General features: G+C 42.7%; 3 protein-coding genes across 8 annotated transcripts in view; 1 reads left to right on the top strand and 2 right to left on the bottom strand.

Moving 5' to 3' along the window:
- The first annotated feature begins 144 nt into the window (after positions 1 to 144).
- On the top strand, positions 145 to 2,214 carry LOC117740311 (lysozyme g-like). The gene is made up of 5 exons (XM_034546680.1): positions 145 to 278; positions 531 to 608; positions 1,000 to 1,196; positions 1,283 to 1,433; positions 1,511 to 2,214. Exons 1-5 carry the CDS (start codon positions 275 to 277, stop codon positions 1,645 to 1,647), a joined length of 567 nt encoding a protein of 188 aa, XP_034402571.1. The 5' UTR covers positions 145 to 274; the 3' UTR covers positions 1,648 to 2,214.
- Positions 2,215 to 3,757: 1,543 nt separating this feature from the next.
- Positions 3,758 to 8,270, bottom strand: LOC117740252 (zinc finger protein Gfi-1b-like). The gene is made up of 6 exons (XM_034546554.1): positions 7,737 to 8,270; positions 6,123 to 6,357; positions 5,598 to 5,842; positions 5,026 to 5,142; positions 4,735 to 4,900; positions 3,758 to 4,185 (listed from the first exon to the last, which is right to left on the bottom strand). The coding sequence occupies exons 2-6, from the start codon at positions 6,307 to 6,309 to the stop codon at positions 4,007 to 4,009; spliced, it is 894 nt and encodes a 297-aa protein (XP_034402445.1). The 5' UTR covers positions 6,310 to 6,357; positions 7,737 to 8,270; the 3' UTR covers positions 3,758 to 4,006.
- A 1,406-nt stretch (positions 8,271 to 9,676) lies between these two features.
- Positions 9,677 to 16,862, bottom strand: part of si:ch211-239f4.1 (EVI5-like protein) — a 33,655-nt gene continuing 26,469 nt past the window's right edge. For 2 of the 6 annotated variants that reach the window (XM_034546246.1, XM_034546161.1), the window contains exons 16-19: positions 16,398 to 16,544; positions 15,930 to 16,025; positions 15,670 to 15,765; positions 9,677 to 13,384 (exon numbers count right to left, since the gene is read on the bottom strand). In XM_034546246.1, the coding sequence (XP_034402137.1) occupies positions 13,067 to 13,384; positions 15,670 to 15,765; positions 15,930 to 16,025; positions 16,398 to 16,544 (657 nt within the window). In that variant the 3' untranslated portion in view covers positions 9,677 to 13,066. The remainder of the gene's footprint in view (positions 13,385 to 15,669; positions 15,766 to 15,929; positions 16,026 to 16,397; positions 16,545 to 16,862) is intronic. The other 4 variants (XR_004610545.1, XR_004610564.1, XR_004610574.1 and 1 more) reach the window with 4 other exon arrangements.

The raw sequence follows: 16,862 nt of genomic DNA, 5'->3' as shown, positions 1-16,862 counted from the left end.
TGTGCAAATCTCAACATTCCTCAAAATAAAGGAAACTTTCTCATAAAATGCACAAAGTTATTCAACATGCTGCCTGTTCCAGTCAGAGGGCTGTTTCTTATAAACCACCTGATTTCTGCTGCTTCACTGGCAAACCTCCCTCTGCTGGCCACAGATAGAATAGCAGGCAAGACAAGCGAGACATAATAAAAGTGAAAGCAAGACGCAGAGGAGTGAACAGAGGGACACCGTGTCACAGTCTTCACTGCTCAAGGAGACCGCCAGAAGAGGAAACATGGGTAATAACTTTCAGCTTTCTATTGTTTAGATCACCTGCCGTGTATTCATATTGTTAGTCTGTCCTTCTTATTTCCTGTACGCTCACTATACATGCTATCTATGTATAGCCGCTCACAGGCGCGTCACCGTGGCCCTTTGCTGTTGTAAAGACGTGATATGCAGCTGGAGGCTCCATTCAAGTCCTCACACCGTACGCTAATGTTGACGTGCAGGTGTGGTGATGAAAACTAATGTGACAAACTGATCATCAGGTTATGGAAATATCATGAAGATTCAAACTAGTGGTGCCTCGATGGAAACAGCTCAGCAGGACAGGCTGCCGACAACAGGTAAAGAAGATACGTGTATGTGTGTGTGTTTGTGTGTGTATAAATAATATATATATATATATATATATATATATATATATATATATATATATAATTAACACATATATATGTCAGAATCTTAATGGCCAGTTAGTTGTGAGTTTACATACCAGGAATTTGACTTGTTTTTGCTCTAACTGTACACACACAGAAATAGGAATACAGCTCAAAACAAGGACAAACAATCATTTAACCATTATGTACACTACAGAATGCAAAAAGAATGAAGTATAGACATACACACACGCAGCACTACTGTTTCTTTGAATTTGAATATTGATTGACAGGTAAATAGATGTATGTGTTGCCCTGAGGCCATAATCCTGTTCTCTGTTTGATTTCCCTCTAAAAGGTGTGAGTGCATCACACACCATGGCACAGACTGATGTGGGCAGAATGGAAAAATATAGGTCTAAAATCAACAAAGTGGGAGCAAAATATGGAATCGCTCCAGCTCTCATTGCTGCTATCATCTCCAGAGAGTCCAGGGCTGGAAATTGCTTAAAAGATGGCTGGGGTGACAACGGCAATGCCTGGGGACTGATGCAGGTTGTAATAAAATCTACTGTTTTACTCCCATCCTCTTAATAGAGTCCCCCATTACAAAAGTGCTCAATTCATTTCTATATCTGCAGGTTGATGTCAATCCAAACGGAGGCGGACACACTGCACGTGGTGGCTGGGACAGTGAGGAACACCTCTGCCAAGCCACTGAGATCTTGGTTGATTTCATCGGACTCATCCGCAACAAATTTCCCAGCGGTAGCGTGGAGCAGCAGCTGAAAGGTTTGTTTGACTGAATTAGTAGATTAAAACGTGCAGCAGCCCTCGTCACACCTCCTCATTCGTGTTTGTCTCCGCAGGAGGGATAGCGGCCTACAATATGGGGGATGGAAACGTCCGTTCCCTTGGAAATGTGGATGAAAAAACAACAGGAAGAGACTACGCCAATGATGTGGTTGCCAGAGCGCAGTGGTACCAAAGCAAAGGAGGCTTTTGAAACCTGGAGCCGTGCCCAACAGAAAGCTCCTGCAAATAATCACTCCGTCATGTGTTAAAACTTGAGAGGAATAAGTATAATGCAAAATGTGTAGGATTTAGGGCCAGAAATGGAATATAATAATCATAACTATGTGTCCTTTAGTGTGCATTCATGTAACCTCCTCAGCTTTGTAGTGAGCCACACCCGTATTATCATGTCTCTGGTTTCACTTGTTCTCAAGTATTAAAGAAAGACTGAAATTAATAGAAGATATCTGTTTACAGCTTTTTGATCTGATCTGAAGACATAGGTGCCCTCTGAAGTCTGAGTGTTGCAGGTTCATTGAGGTCAGTCAGTCAGGAAACACCTGTTCAGTGAGCTTGACTGTGCGTCATCATTAGAACATGAACATTAAAGATAACGGTACTTTTTATTTGGTCTGAAGTGCAAAACGAGTTCAAAACTAGTGAAATTGAATATTAGTATTAGAACACAAGTCTAGACTGCCGTCTGCTTATTCTTTTTAAAATTGCATTTAATTGAATAAATTAATTGTTGTGGCTTCTTTAAAGGGCCCCTTTGGTATTTATCAACTCTTATTTTCACATGTTTTTGTGTCTTGGGGACAACCATTTTAAATAAAAGTCCCGTCACATTGTCTCTGTGGCCGTGAGGGGAACAAAGTGCCGAAAAGATTATAGAGGTGCACTGTTATGAAGTGACGCGCCTCCAAAAGAATGGTCTACTGGTGCTTGTGTCAGACTGTCTCGTGTGTTTTGTATTGAAGATGATATGTCCCTTCGGAGTTGCCGTAGAGGGGAAAATGTGCTTTTGAATACTTTTGTTTTTGTTCGGAAATATAATCGGTAACTTAACTGGTTATGCAGTGTAGCTTCACGCTTCAATGGTCTCCCCACACGTTCATATTCATGTCGCAAACTTTCTTTTCAGACTGCACAGGGCTGACTACGGGCAGCTCATCAGACAAGAATATAGTCAGAATATAGACTCAGTCTCATATTCAGGTTCAAGTGGACTTTCCGAGGAGAAAATGGGAACTCGTAAGAGCTTGTGTTGTTTAGCTCTTCTGCTGAAGAATACTTTTTCAAAACCCATAATATAAACCCATAACCTGGCCTTCCCTAAGGAAGAAACAGCAGGAAAACAAGGACATGTTTATGTTTCTTATAAATGTATAGTTCATTCTTGCCATATTTTCAAACTCTGCTCTATCATTATATTTGTGCACTATTCAAACATAATGGACATGTTTGTTTATTAAATTAATAGTCTGTTTATTAACCTTTTTGTATGCACGGTGCTTTTGTACTTATATGAGTTGTGGGGGTCATGACACAAAAGGTTAAAACTATGTTTTATAGTACATATGTTGCAGGGTTATTTGTATACTAACCTTCTGAATCATGACATACTAAGGCACTTGTAGAAACGATTCTGGTTGTCAGTGTTGACATATACAAAGTCCCTTAAACTTGGTGTGTTGACGCAAACTAATAAACTGAACAAACATTTCTCAGGTGAGCTCTTGAGGGTGGCGGCTACGGGTGCCTTGGAGAAAACAGCTAAGCAGGACGACCTCACATACTCAAGGTAAACTCTGCAGTAGAGAAACACGGGATGAACTGATGTGTTATACATAATCATGACATTTCCATCTACTGTAACCATACCTATCCATATCTGCAGCTTAACTACATCAACATATTGACAGGAAGATAGATGCATACTGTTTGTTGCCCCTGAGGTTTTAATCCTGATTTCTCTCTCAAAGGTGAGAGGGGCATCATGCACCATGGCAAAGATGGATGCAGACAGAATGAAAAATTACAAGTCTCATTCGTGTTGGTCTCTGCAGGAGGGATAGCGGCCTACAATATGGGGGATGGAAGCGTCCGTTCCATTGAAAAAGTGAATGAAAAGACAACAGGAAGAGACTACGCCAATGATGTGGTTGCCAGAGCGCAGTGGTACCATAAAATGAAAGGCTACTGAAGCTGTCCACAACAGAAATCTCCAAAAGAAATCTCCTGCAAATCACAAAGGAAACGCTCTGCAATTAGTGCGGTGTGAAACTTAATAAACAAATAAACATAATTCCAAACAAAACCGCAAATGATATCTCCGTTTATTGCGCTCATTGTGAACTTTGCATAAAAGCTCTGGATCACAGATCTGCAGAGAGTGTGCACACACATCAAGTGGGGGAAATCTCCCATAAACTGAATCATCTTCAGGAGTGACATTCATGATGACATTTGTCCTTTTTTGCTCTTGACATGATGCCAAAGTATGTTTCCGCTGGATGTTAAAAAAAGAACAAGGCTGTGTGAGTCCGAGTCAGCGGTCCGACTCCGAGTCAGCGGTAGGTGCAGTGCTGCTCCTGGTGCTGCCGAAGGTCCCCTCGTTGCTGGAAGCCGTAGTGGCAGCGAGGACAGCGATGGGGCCGGTCGTCCCTGTGTTTCCGGCTGTGGGTGATGAGGTTGGAGCTCTGGCTGAACGCCTTCCCACATATCTGACACACGTGGGGCTTCTCGCCTGGCACACAAACACAGCACAAGTCATTAGAAGGCACAGGACGCTCAGGCTGTGTGTCCAAGTTGGTCACCTCACACACAGTGACGCGTGGCCCTATAAATGATTGCACACATTACCTGATTTTCACTCAATCGCTGGTTTGGTCCAACGAACAAATGTTCGTAGCAAATATTCGATTTACACTGATTTAAAAACATTTGAGAGGCTGGCTGTTAACTTAAACAAATAGTTTGACATTTTGGGAAATTTCACATACCTATATTCAAGTTCCTACCGAGAATGAGATGAGAAGATTTCTAATTATGGAGTTACAGCCAGCAGCCGGTTAGCTTAGCATAAAGACTGTAAAACAGGGAGGGCGGGGGGGGACAGCTGGCCTGGCTCTGTGCAAAGGTTGCCAAATCCAACCTGCTCTGCACTTATTAATTAACATGTTACATCTCAATTGTTCAATCAAAAGCAGAATGGTGGTATGAGAACGGGCAACTGTGGTTCAGTTTGAGAGATGTCGTGTGATGGCAGCATATTGAAAACAGCCAGTGAACCCACCGGTGTGTATGAAAGTGTGTTTCTTCATGTCAGACTTCTGGTGGAACCGTTTGCCACAGTACTGGCAGGGGTAGGGCCGCGTGTCCGAGTGTATGAGCTGATGAGTGGAGAGGGTGGAGGAGCGCTTGAACACTTTCCCACACACTGTACAGCCAAACGTCCTCTCCTAGAACAACGGGCACTGGGGTTATGGATTCAGAAGTGTTGAACCTTGTGTGTGCGTGAAAGGGATTATTATTATTATCATCAGATTGAGACTGCAAGATATGGGAGCAGAAATGTGTTGCCAACCTTGCCCCTGCATGGTGACAGCTCAGTGTCTGTCCTGCTGGACTTCTCGTGTGCTGGTGCTCGGCCTCCATGATTCTTGCATATGTGAGTCATCAACCTCGACAGACATGAACATATCTGCAAAGACAAGACATGTTATCAAGCTTAAGAGATAATGTCATCTGGGAAACTAGTTAAATGTTTGAAAGTGGACATTTCTTGGTACTTTGGACTTCATATTGCCCATTTCTTTCCCCCGTAGTTTCCAGTTTTGTCTTTTAACTTCCAGTCTTACCCCGGCTAAAGTCAACTCGTATCAAACTCCGCGTCCTCATCAGTTCAGACAGCCTAGTATACGCTCCTCAAACCTGAGGCCAACAAGTCCACATTTATGAGGAGTTTATAGGACTTGACAGCACCCCATCCACCGCAATTATGTTTAATTAGCCTCAACTCAAGTTGCTTTTTCTAGCTTTTTCTTTTCACTGAAGCAATTTCTCTTTGAGCTAACATACATTAAAGTAGGTCTGGGTCTTAGTCCTTCAGAGGTATTGTTGGTCGAAGAAGTACACTGTAATGGGGGGGTGCCGTACTTTGCTACAGAGTGGACACTCCTGCCTCGGAGCACTGGTCTTCGAGCAGCTGCTGCTCCTGGTCTTCCTCGGGATGTGAGGGTGCTGTGTCAAGTCTCCCAGTCCCACAGACAGTTTGTCTGGATATCCTGAGATCACATGAGGTCTGGACCGTAACGTTGGTGTGGAAGGGGGAGACTCGACTTTCTCCACGGCGCTAAAAGTATTTGTGATGACCGGACTGCAAGGCTCAGCAGGTCTCCAGTCTGAGTGCAAAGACAAACAGGTGGACTGGCTGCTAGTCATGCAACACTCTGAAACTTTGGAATCATACACTTTTGAAAAACTGAAAGTCGTATGTCATCATCAGAAGAAATAGCTCACAAAATATCATGCAAAAATGTATAAAATAAAACATCCGTGCTTACAGTAAATCATTTAGCTTTTTTGAAGTGATCTAGGAAGTGTTTTGTGTTCTGTGTCTGTAAAGTCATGCTTGTGTTAAATAGAAGGAAAAAAAAGAAAAAGAAAAAGCTTGTCACCCACCATAATATTTGAGAATGAATGGCTGAATGTGCTCACTTCCATGAGACTGGGTGGCAGCAGGAAGCTCCTGCACTGCGTTATTATCTGGCGTTTCTGATGTGGAGTACTCCAGGGAAGTATTCCGGGGCCCTGCCTTTTTCCAAAGGTGGTGCAGCCCTCCTCGCTTCACCAAGAAAGAACGAGGCATCGCTCAATTGGTAGGAAGAACCGCGCAACACCCAGAAATCAAATTGATCTAGAGGTTTTAAAAAACCCATTATTCATCAAGTTTGGCACTGGCTGTGTCGTCACACAGACCAGATACGTACATTTACATCTTCCACATCTAAATCTTACTGATGGCAGCAGAACTAATACATTCAAAAGTGTGTTTCCTGCTGGAATTAAACAATAGATCAAATAGATTAAACAACAACAACGGATTAAAAAAAGACACACTTCAGTATCGGGCCCTTTAATTACCGAAGGTTAAATGTTAGGCTTCTTGTTTCAATTGTTGTTTCTGCCTCTGCAGCTTTGCACATCTGGATTTGGGAAGTTTGTTCTTCTCTCTAGCTCCCAGACTGGATGCTGAACTGTGATTTTGGGCAGATGTTTTCACACGTTTTTCTTCATGAACCTCTCTTGTGTGTTTTTGTCTGATCAGTGTTTACTGGCGCCTGAGGTTGATTTGTCACCAAAGGACTTCTTTCCTTTTGTTCTGTCTTTTAAGAATTTAAAAGACAGAACAAAAGGAAAGAAAAAGCAAACAACCCCCCCCCCCCCTTCAAAAAAATAACACCAGCCGGCACTGTGCAGAGGATCCGCTCAATAGGTTGATATAAAAGACTTATTTTAAGTTAACAAAAACACAACCATTTAGATTTTCAGGAGATTATACACTAAAGGACATATTCCTATTAATATTATATTCTATTTCTGCCAATAGATCCCCTTAAATGCGACACACTGTTCCTTTAAGTCAAAGTACCAATAAAACAATGTTAGAAGTCCTGCATTCAAAATTGTGTCACCAGTAATTGTACTTGTTCTGCAGAGAAAGAAATCCCTGTGAATTATATATTACATTGTAAGATTGTTAATATGGATGAAATACTGTATGATAGAGATAAATAATCCAAAAAAAAAGGAAACTAAGCTTTTCTACACAAATCTGTCAATCATTTTGACTTTTCTCTGATCTTTGTTTTCATTGTCTTTACACATATAGTACATTTTATACATATTATATTATCATGTATAACGTGTGATATGCATAGTGACCTTGTTAAAAATTTGTGCTTCTTTTTGCTCAACTGAAACTACTTAGAAAAAGATCCACATGGCCACATCATGGAGATAATTATAGAACAAGTTGATTATCGTTTGAATCCATACCAAAAATATATATTTGTTTAAGATAGATCATTACATTTGAAATAATTCAACTCAGTCTGTTTTAGCCTAATGTTTGTCCCACAGTAAACGTCAGGAAAAATGTTCAGAGTTTTTTTTATTAATTAAATTTCTTTCTGAAACAAACAGAAAAAACTTTAACAAACCGAAAACTCTTGTAGTTTGGATTTAACCTGACATAGGAAGATAGTTTTCAGAAATAAATATGCGAATACTCACCAGATTTTTACATCCCACGTGTTCTTCTTCAGGTCATAAACTTCACATCAATAATTCAACTGAGATTAAAGTCTTATGAGACAATGTGAAGTCAGTGTCGCACATGGGAGGTCAGTGTACGCTGGTGGATTATAAGCCGTCCATGTTCTCTGCGGGTCGGTGGGCTGATGAGAGCAAAGAAGGACGAGGAAGTGTTTTAGCTGTGACACCACGGAGGCGACAACCACACTGCTTCCTCACGCACAAACCCAAATGCTGCACACTCACAGCAGCACTAAATCTGTCCAGAAACCCCCCCAAAAACGCACCACTTTGTGGATGCAAAATTGTGGATGGATGTGTTGCAGTGGTGCACAGAATGAACTAACCACAGCATCGCATTGCTCTAAGGAAGACAAATACAGCCGGGGAGAGGGGAAGAGTGTGGGGGATGACGTTGCTGAAGGTTCTTCAGAAAATGTTGACACACCACGTTGAAACACTTGTGTTACAAAATAACCATCGTGGTCTGGTTTAAAAATAGCCGGCTGATGAAAACTAAACGAACATTGATGATAAAAAAGACACCGCAAAAGGAATTGTGAATAAAGGCGTTGAGTTGAAAAACTATTGGAAAAAAACCACACATGAGCCACATGAACATGAACAGCACGGCAGCTTATTTTGAGTCAAGCACAAAAACACTGTCCTGCTGCCGAAAATACTCAACAGGTCTCTGAATGTGTATCGCGCCGCAGTTCTCAGCAAATCTGCTCCCATTTTCTCCCGTTTGAGTAACATTTGCTGCCAACTACAGTTGTTTCTGGGGATTACTGAGCCTTTAAAAAATAAATAATGCAACAATGATTTAATTTAAAAAGTCAACGTCTTGAAGAGAAACCCATGGTCTGAGTAGGGGAGTCGGAGGGCATTGAGAGAGGTGCCAACAGACAATGGACGCTGAACACAGCAAGTAGTTCAGTGATGATTCTAGTCCAAGAACAAGCAAAGGTACCCGAAAATGAGAGTCCAAATGTACAGACGCAAGGTGCAAATCACAGATGGAAGTCACTGGGAACAAAAACGACTGAGTGACGAAATCTTCACAACGGCCAAGCGTGTGTTGCATCACTCATCTTCTTTCCTTTGGTAAAGGACGGTTCCAATTACCCCATGCTGAAGGAGATAAAGAAGCAATGAGGCATCTTTTCCTGAGCATTTAGAGAATTAGACCAGCTCGTATCATGGCTGCCACTTAATGCTTTCATTTCACTCCGTTAGGAACAATCCTAAACGAAACAAGACCATTCAAGTGAAGGATGACAATGACGCGAAGCTAAAGTAATCACACTGCCTTCTCAAACTGAAGGCCAAAGAATATATGGTCAATACTTGGGAGAAATATGTGTCAGAGACAGTATAATTCTGGCAGTTTGGAATGAGTGTAAAATCTCCCATAATGCTAATCCAAAATGCTTTTAGCATCGCATTTTGTAATTTAAATATCCCTGTGTTAATTCTGTGAAGTCACTTGACATCATTGTTGAACAGCATTTCGACCAACTAGTCAGACGTGTTGGCCCTGTTGCAGCTTACTCTTTTTACTCTTTAGTCTAAACAAGACATGTATTAGCAGCTAACGTTAGCTCCGTCAGCTAGTTCAATTAGCTAAGCAACAATGAGCGACACCTGGCAGTTACTGGGTCTAACTACTGGTTTGTGTGGTGCAACCTGTTTGAATGGAGTGACGATTAAATCTCAGCTTAGTGAAAGACTTTTTTAACCAAACCCAAGATAAGCTAATGTTCAACATTTGACTGAATACAATCAACCCACAGTAATAACCAGCAACACCACCGCAATCAGGCTATTGCAAAGGTGCATTGTCAAAGTTTATTTCGTATCATTCATAAGGATACAGAACACTGAAATGTATCCCCCCCCCCCCCCCCCCCCCCCCACATGTTACTGGAATTTATATAATCTTTACTGTCATTTAATATATTTGATAACAACATCAGTTGAATTGCAAGACAGAAAGAGAGAGGGCGGGCAGGGTTCCTGGGTACGATGCTGTGGACATCAAACAGCCGTCACAAACGGCACGTGAATCGGAGAAATTAAACACCTGACTAACCAGGAAGAACGCACATGTGACACACACACACTGTTTAGCACGGCATTGTCTTATTTCCCACTTTTATATTGGGGGGGCGGGGGGGGACTTGTTGGCCTCAGGTTTGAGGAGCGTATACTAGGCTGTCTGAACTGATGAGGACGCGGAGTTTGATACGAGTTGACTTTAGCCGGGGTAAGACTGGAAGTTAAAAGACAAAACTGGAAACTACGGGGGAAAGAAATGGGCAAACTGAAAAGTTAGAATCCGAAAGATTTCAGTCGTGGTGGTAATGGCAACACACACTTTGATAGTAAGGCTCCCATAGAGATCAGTCTTAAACATGCTTTCAGTGGTTACTCTGTCAGAAATGCAACCAAACAAAGCGTGGGCTGAGAGGGCCAGCAATTCGGACAGAGACCACCGGCACCTTCAAGAACACGGTGAACAATGTTTTCCCCGACTCATGATCCAACGATGCCTTGTGCATTACATCACCCTTTTCCTGTAGATCCTTCGAATCCCTCAAGGGAAAGACGGACGTCACTGTTAATGAAAACCAAAAGCATAGAAAAGGCAAAGTAAATGCATCAAATAGATAAATGTGATCGAATGATCTTTGAGGAGCATACGACTAAGAATGAGCAGGAACCAACCCTCCGTTTGGTCAGACGGCATCCGAAGACTGTGGAGATTTCAGTTGCTACACCCACTAAAAGGCTGTTACTTGCAACAGTACGGTGGGCAAACAACATCCTCTTTAGCTCTTTGGTGGCCATTACTGGAAGATCCAATTTCCTTATTTCTCAGGGGACAGCAGTACTTCTCACCATTACGATTCCTTCAATTGTACTGCACAACGATGTTAGAAATGAAAGAGGGCCTTTAGAGAATATAGACAGCGTCCTACAACATCGGTCCGTGGAATAATAAAGCCCATTACAAAGTTGGGATGGATAATCTTGGAGCGAGGTACTTCGATAACGTCAAGGTCAAGAGCTGAATAGAACAAGAAATGATCCCACCACGAATCCATTCATCCACACCTTCTCTCACTGCTTAGTGTCATGAGCAGACACTTTGTCTGTAGTGCAAAAAAGCAGATCGCTGCTCTACGTATGAGACCCTGTTTGATAAAATTACACACTCACCAGCTTCAGCAAGATATGGCTGACAGTGATACAGCTTTAAATCTTATCCATATACCTTATGCTCTGGTTACATTGTATATTTCATATCTCGCCATACATTTTACACTCTTTGTTTTCTACACAGAATATACTAATGTCTGATATGTAAAATATTTTCCACCCACACTCTCTCTGTTGGCATCCTTACGATATGAACCGCTCCCTCCACTTTCATTGGCCCACATGCTGCAGTTATAGCTGTCAAAAAGTGATATGAGCACATGAACTGTTGATTCCAGATCAGCGTTGTTAGTCGGGTTTCTTTTGGCACGTGTGGGACCGATAACAACAAAAAAAAAACGTTCTAAAAAAACACAAAAAAAAAAACGTGTCTACAGCCAGGAGACGGTTATTTTAGCTGAGCACAAAAACTGGAAACAAGGGGAAACAACTAGCCTGGCTACGCCCCAAAGGCCTTGAGCAATAATTAATGAACAAATCCTCATCCATGTACGATATCTGACCAATAGTCTTTTCAATCTAGACTTCGGTCTTCGCAGGAAAAACCTAGGTTTTTCTTTTTGTGCTAATGAAACTTTAGCATTACCATTATCCCACTTGTGGCCACAATGCAGTTACTTTAAACATTGTGTAAAAACAAGTTAATGTGCTGGATTTCTTTCCGTGACTCGACACAAGAAGTCACTGTGCTAGGCTACCTCCCGGCTGTAGCTTCATGTTTAACAGAGACAGGAGAAACGTCTCGATCTTCTCATGTAGTTCTCAGCAGGAGAGAAAATGAAAGTCCTGAAACGTCAAACTGTTCCTCTAACTCACACGTAAATGATCATGCTCGGTTTGGAAGAAAATGGTCCCCAGCCTCGCTGAATGTTGACAATCTCCGGGTTAGGAATCCGGTCAAACGACTCAGTCTGCGGCGAGTTAACAGGAGGTTGCATGTTCACCGCACAAAGATTACAAAAAACAAAACAACAACAGAGAGCAAAAAAATAATGGGGGAAGTAAATCCAAAATCATAGCAGCACATTTCCGTCTCTGAAACACTCGGGTGTCACAGTAAACCTGTAACAGGCGACTAGTTGGCACAAGGGACGGTGTAGAAAGTTTGGCCTCTGTCGGTATCTCTACACTTCTATAGTTTCATATAGATATATAAAATATATAAAAAAATATCCAAATAAATAACATATAAATAATAATAATAATTAAAAAAAAGATTTGGCAACATCGAGTTTCTTCCTTCCTTGTTCTCTGGGTTATGGTGAACATGTTGTTTTTAACATGATCTGTTGCATTAACTCACACATTTAGTATGTTAAAGTAACACAATAATGAATGCCATCTGGTGATATTCCTCCTGTTTGATGGGTACGTATTCCTACACTGCACCTCTCTCTCTCTTTCCTCATACTCACCACCTGTTTTCTTTTCAACACTTGGTCTACTGAGAGGTAAATGGATGGCTGATATACGTTTTTCTTTTCTTTTTTTGTGCGTTTCTTCCTAACGAGAGCTTGAAAAGGGAAAAGAGAAGATATTTAACTCTGAACCAGTCATAAAGGAGAGTCGTATCAGGTGTCAAGTGTCTGTCACTCAGTTTTTAGGAGAGAGTTATTTTCTGCCCACCCCCGGTTTCACTCATTGTCACAGTTGCAGGAGCAGGTCCCGTGGACGCCGAGCAGCGAGAGGCAACAAGAGTCATGCTGGTCCAGCGTCAGTCCTTTTTTGTTTGGTTGCGTGTCGCATCTTTGCGTTTGGATGGTTTCTGGCCCGGTTACACGGGGGAACAAGGAGCGAGGCATTACGTTACCTCCTGGTCTGTGAAAAAAAACACAGGATGGGACAGCGTGGGGGGACACGGTGGAGGAGATGGTAACAGGGGCGGGGGAAACAACATGAGTGGTGGTCAGGGGTCCAATCAATGCCGCCATCAAGTTAAAAGGTAAACACTGGAAAAGCTGAGGAGGAGGAGGACTGGATTGGATACAGCCCCAGTTTACAGTAGCAGTCCCGTCCTGTAGAGCTCCAGCGTCTCTTTAGCTCAAACAAATCCAATGAAACCCTCACACCCTTCTCTCCAGGTCTCAGTTGTCCATGGCCTCAGCGCACACCATGCTGCCATACAGCTGCTGTGGGTCCGGATGCGTCAGAGCCCGTTCCTCTGCCTCGCTGTCCGTACTGCCCTCGCTGTCGAGGCGGGCAGACGGGTGACACGGGCCGGACAGGCTGGGGTAAAGGGCGTTTGGAGGCAGCGGGCTGGGGAGGAGGTCCTCGTCTGAGCTCAGATAGTCTCCCTCAGCGGAGGCGGGGCTGGCCAGACACAGATCCTGGTAGTTGGTACTCCCTCCTCCGCTGCTGACCCTGTGGCTGGGGGCCGCCTTCTGCCCTCGCATCTGCCTGATCTGAACACAAAGAGAAAGGCTTTACTCTTGGTTTTGTCTTTACTTCAGTGGTATTTAAAAAGGCATTATTGTGTAAAATGGTGACAGCTGGGAACTACTACTACCTAAAACAGCTGGGCACTATAGTAGCAAATGTTACTCAAACCGGAATAAATTGTGTTTTTGTGGGGGGTTATTTTACAGTTGGTGCTTTAGTGAGTATTTCCAGCAGCACGGCGATGCATGTGCGATCCAGTCAAAGTAAACTACAGTGCCCATGTTCACTGTAATGAACATGTTGTCAGATGCAATAGTGTGGCTCACGGATGTGTTTTTAACAGGACAACAATGGAGTGCTACGGCGCACACAGGGGAGGGGCTTTTTTTTCCGGTTAGATGAGCCCTTTGCAAAAGCATTATATATCAGGTGCTGGGACTTTTTGTCAACAGGTTGTTGGGTGTGAAAAGCCCCCCCCTGTGAAACCCATTGACCTGAATCCTTGTTACAATTTGAGGTTGTGCAAACAGGGCAGAGGGGTCTTTACAGCTAAAGCTGAGCACCGGCGGTCTCCCACCTGCCTCTGCCGTCAGGTGGGAGACCTAGATTTAAAAAAAAAAAAGAGTAAAAAAAGTAAAATCAAAACTCAAAAGGTGTACGTGCGTTCTTGTGTTGCTGCTGTCAGATTACAGAGGTTGTTCTTGCCTGACAGAAGAGCTGCCGCCAGTCTACGAATGCATCCTGCGTGTTAACCTTACATGTACCACAGTGACTCATGACAAATCTCAGAGGTTTTTGTACCATACACTCTGGCTGCAGGGCAGAGGGGAGGGGAAACCGGTGGTTAACCAATGGAAATGTTTTGACTGCTTGTCAAGCTGCAGCAACAAAGATAGAACACCGGTCTTTTTCGAGACAGTTTTTGCAAAATAAGCAGGTTAATTCATATCAGTGTCGTATCGTGGGGCGTCGTGAAACCATCTGCGTTGTGTAGAATCTGTCATCATGTATCATCACTGTTATTATGACTCAACCATAAAGGTTTACTGAGATTTCTCTGAAGGGTTCACAGCTTCCATGGCTGTACGCACGCAAGTTTCGTTCTCGTTTAAAAAAAACGCTGCTTTGAAAAAAAAAAAAAAAAGTGGGGAGAATAGAAGAAAAAAAGAGGAGCAGTAAAGGGCAGGGCAGTCTCATCCTGCCCCCTCACTTAAAAGTTTAAACACTTCCCTCCTAGTCACGCACGGCAACTCTCTGAATGAACAAGTGTTCGGCGAAAAGCATTTGAGCTCGAGAGGTCATTGAATTTTAATCAAGCCATGAAACGGAAATAAAAATAAAAAGTTGCCAGAATGTTTTAATCCGACAGCAACAGAGTGGGTGAACTGCAGCACGGCTGCGTGGTGAAAAAAAAGCAATCTTCTGAATGTCGAACACTTTTTCCATCTTTCAGGAATTAATGTTCACTGTGAACACTGTGATGAGAATGCAGCAGTGGTCTCCTCTTTACGAGAAAGACATCAACACAACTGACTGGGCGCATCTGGGTGGAAGTGGTGTTGTGTAGATGTACCAGATTCTTCTGTGGTGGCTGGCGAGGCTGCATGTAGCTACACACACTGTGTGTGTCTGTGTGCGTTTTATGTCGGCGAGCCATTTTGAAGTCAACAAAAATCATATCGTCAACATTATTGTTAATTATGCATTTGTCAGTTATGCCACTGTAACCTTAATAAATCATAAGAACATCGAAGATAAACATATCAATAGTTGCTGGAAGCAAACAAGACACAGTTGGAGACTGAACTACATTTTAAATCATCTGTCACCGGGTCAGATTTCAGACACCTGGATCCAGACCTACGAATCTCCGCAAACTGAAACATTCAAACGGGGCTTTTTGTTGTGACTTTTAGTCGCTGCATCTGCTGGTTGGAGAAACAACCGACCAATCAGAACTCGGTAGGTGGGTTCCGCTTTGATCGTACTCTCGTGCGGACCAAAACATCAGTTTCCAAGTGAAATCGGCTCCAGCTTTATATATATATATATATATATATATATATATATATATATATATATGCACTGTGAAATCAAACCAAGACTGAAAACCACAAATCGGAACTTTGGAAATCTGATGATACATTTTTCTCCGGTGGTGTAAAAGCGATTCTTTAAAGAAAGCCTATTGCAGTTCATTTTCGACATAATATTTATCTTTCAAAAGCAACATGTGGCACAATGTTTTGCCATTAATTATCATGAAATGAAATCCAGTAAACGGTGCCGTTTGGTGTGTGCGTCCGACCTCGTTCTTGAGCTCGGCGATCTGGTCCCGCAGCTCGTTTATGTACTGTCTGGAGTCTGAGTGGTTCAGCTGGCCCTGGATCAGCCCTTCCTCCTTCTGGAAAACACATGTTACACACTGAGGGGTAAAGTCACGGTTTCTTTATAGTTACAATGTCGCTGAATCGATCATCTGCATACAAACGTCGACATCACACATTTTAGGAACGTACAATACTTGCAGGCACAAAAGAAAGTACACACACACACACACACACACACCTGTATCTCAAGATCAGCAACCTTCTGTCTGAGTTCAGCCATGGCAGCCATACTGTCTGCTTCCCTCAGTCGCGCCGCCATCACCTCCTCTTTGCTCTGCATTGTATGAGGGGACAAGACGCCATGTAGATAGATGAAAACAATATGCTGGATTTCAGTGATGGATTCAACAGTCTCTCTCCCTCCTTCTCTGTCCTCCATCTCTCACTCTTCAATGACTGTTCTATATATCTGGTCCTCCCTTCTTGACATCCCTCTCTGTTGTTCCCTCCTCTTCATAGGCGTTCCCCCTGTTTTTGTCTTCATTCCTTGCTGTATTTCTTATTGTCTTATTACTGTATGTAAATATTTTTTACAATTCATTAAGCTGGACCAAATTGGGCTCTCCTCATCCATTCTTCCGGTTCCTTCACTCCCCTCCTGCTAACTCCTTTTCTTTCTCTCTCCCTGTCTCCTCTTCATACAGACCTTGCAGTCGGACTCTGTCTGCTTCCTTTTCATCTCGTTGAGCTGGGTCTGGAGAGCTTTGTTCTGATTGGCCAGCATCTGGAGCCGGTCCTGCAGGGCGGAGCGTTCCTGATCGTTGCGACCAATCAGCTTGCTGTGGATCTGGTTCTGGAGTCAGGGAAGTCAAATGGGGGAGGTGAGTAGGACTCCAACAAATTTCTTCTTTTCATCATTAAAATGGTGGATTTTGATCCCGATAAATAACAGTAATGAATAATTTAATATGTGAGATGTAAGAAAATTGTGGAAAATGACACATCACAGCCTATGGTGACATATTGGAATGACTTGTGGACCAACAGTCTAAATCCCCAAAGAACAATAATTGTAATTCGTGGTGATGAAGACTTACAATTACATTGTTATGAAACCTACTTTTCTGTAAATTTTTTAATTAAATATTTTTGCACTGGAAAGGAGAAAAAA

This window comes from Cyclopterus lumpus, chromosome 1 (assembly GCF_009769545.1).
Source record: "Cyclopterus lumpus isolate fCycLum1 chromosome 1, fCycLum1.pri, whole genome shotgun sequence".
Classification (NCBI taxonomy): Eukaryota; Metazoa; Chordata; class Actinopteri; order Perciformes; family Cyclopteridae; genus Cyclopterus; species Cyclopterus lumpus.
This window is presented reverse-complemented; position numbering and strand designations above follow the sequence as displayed.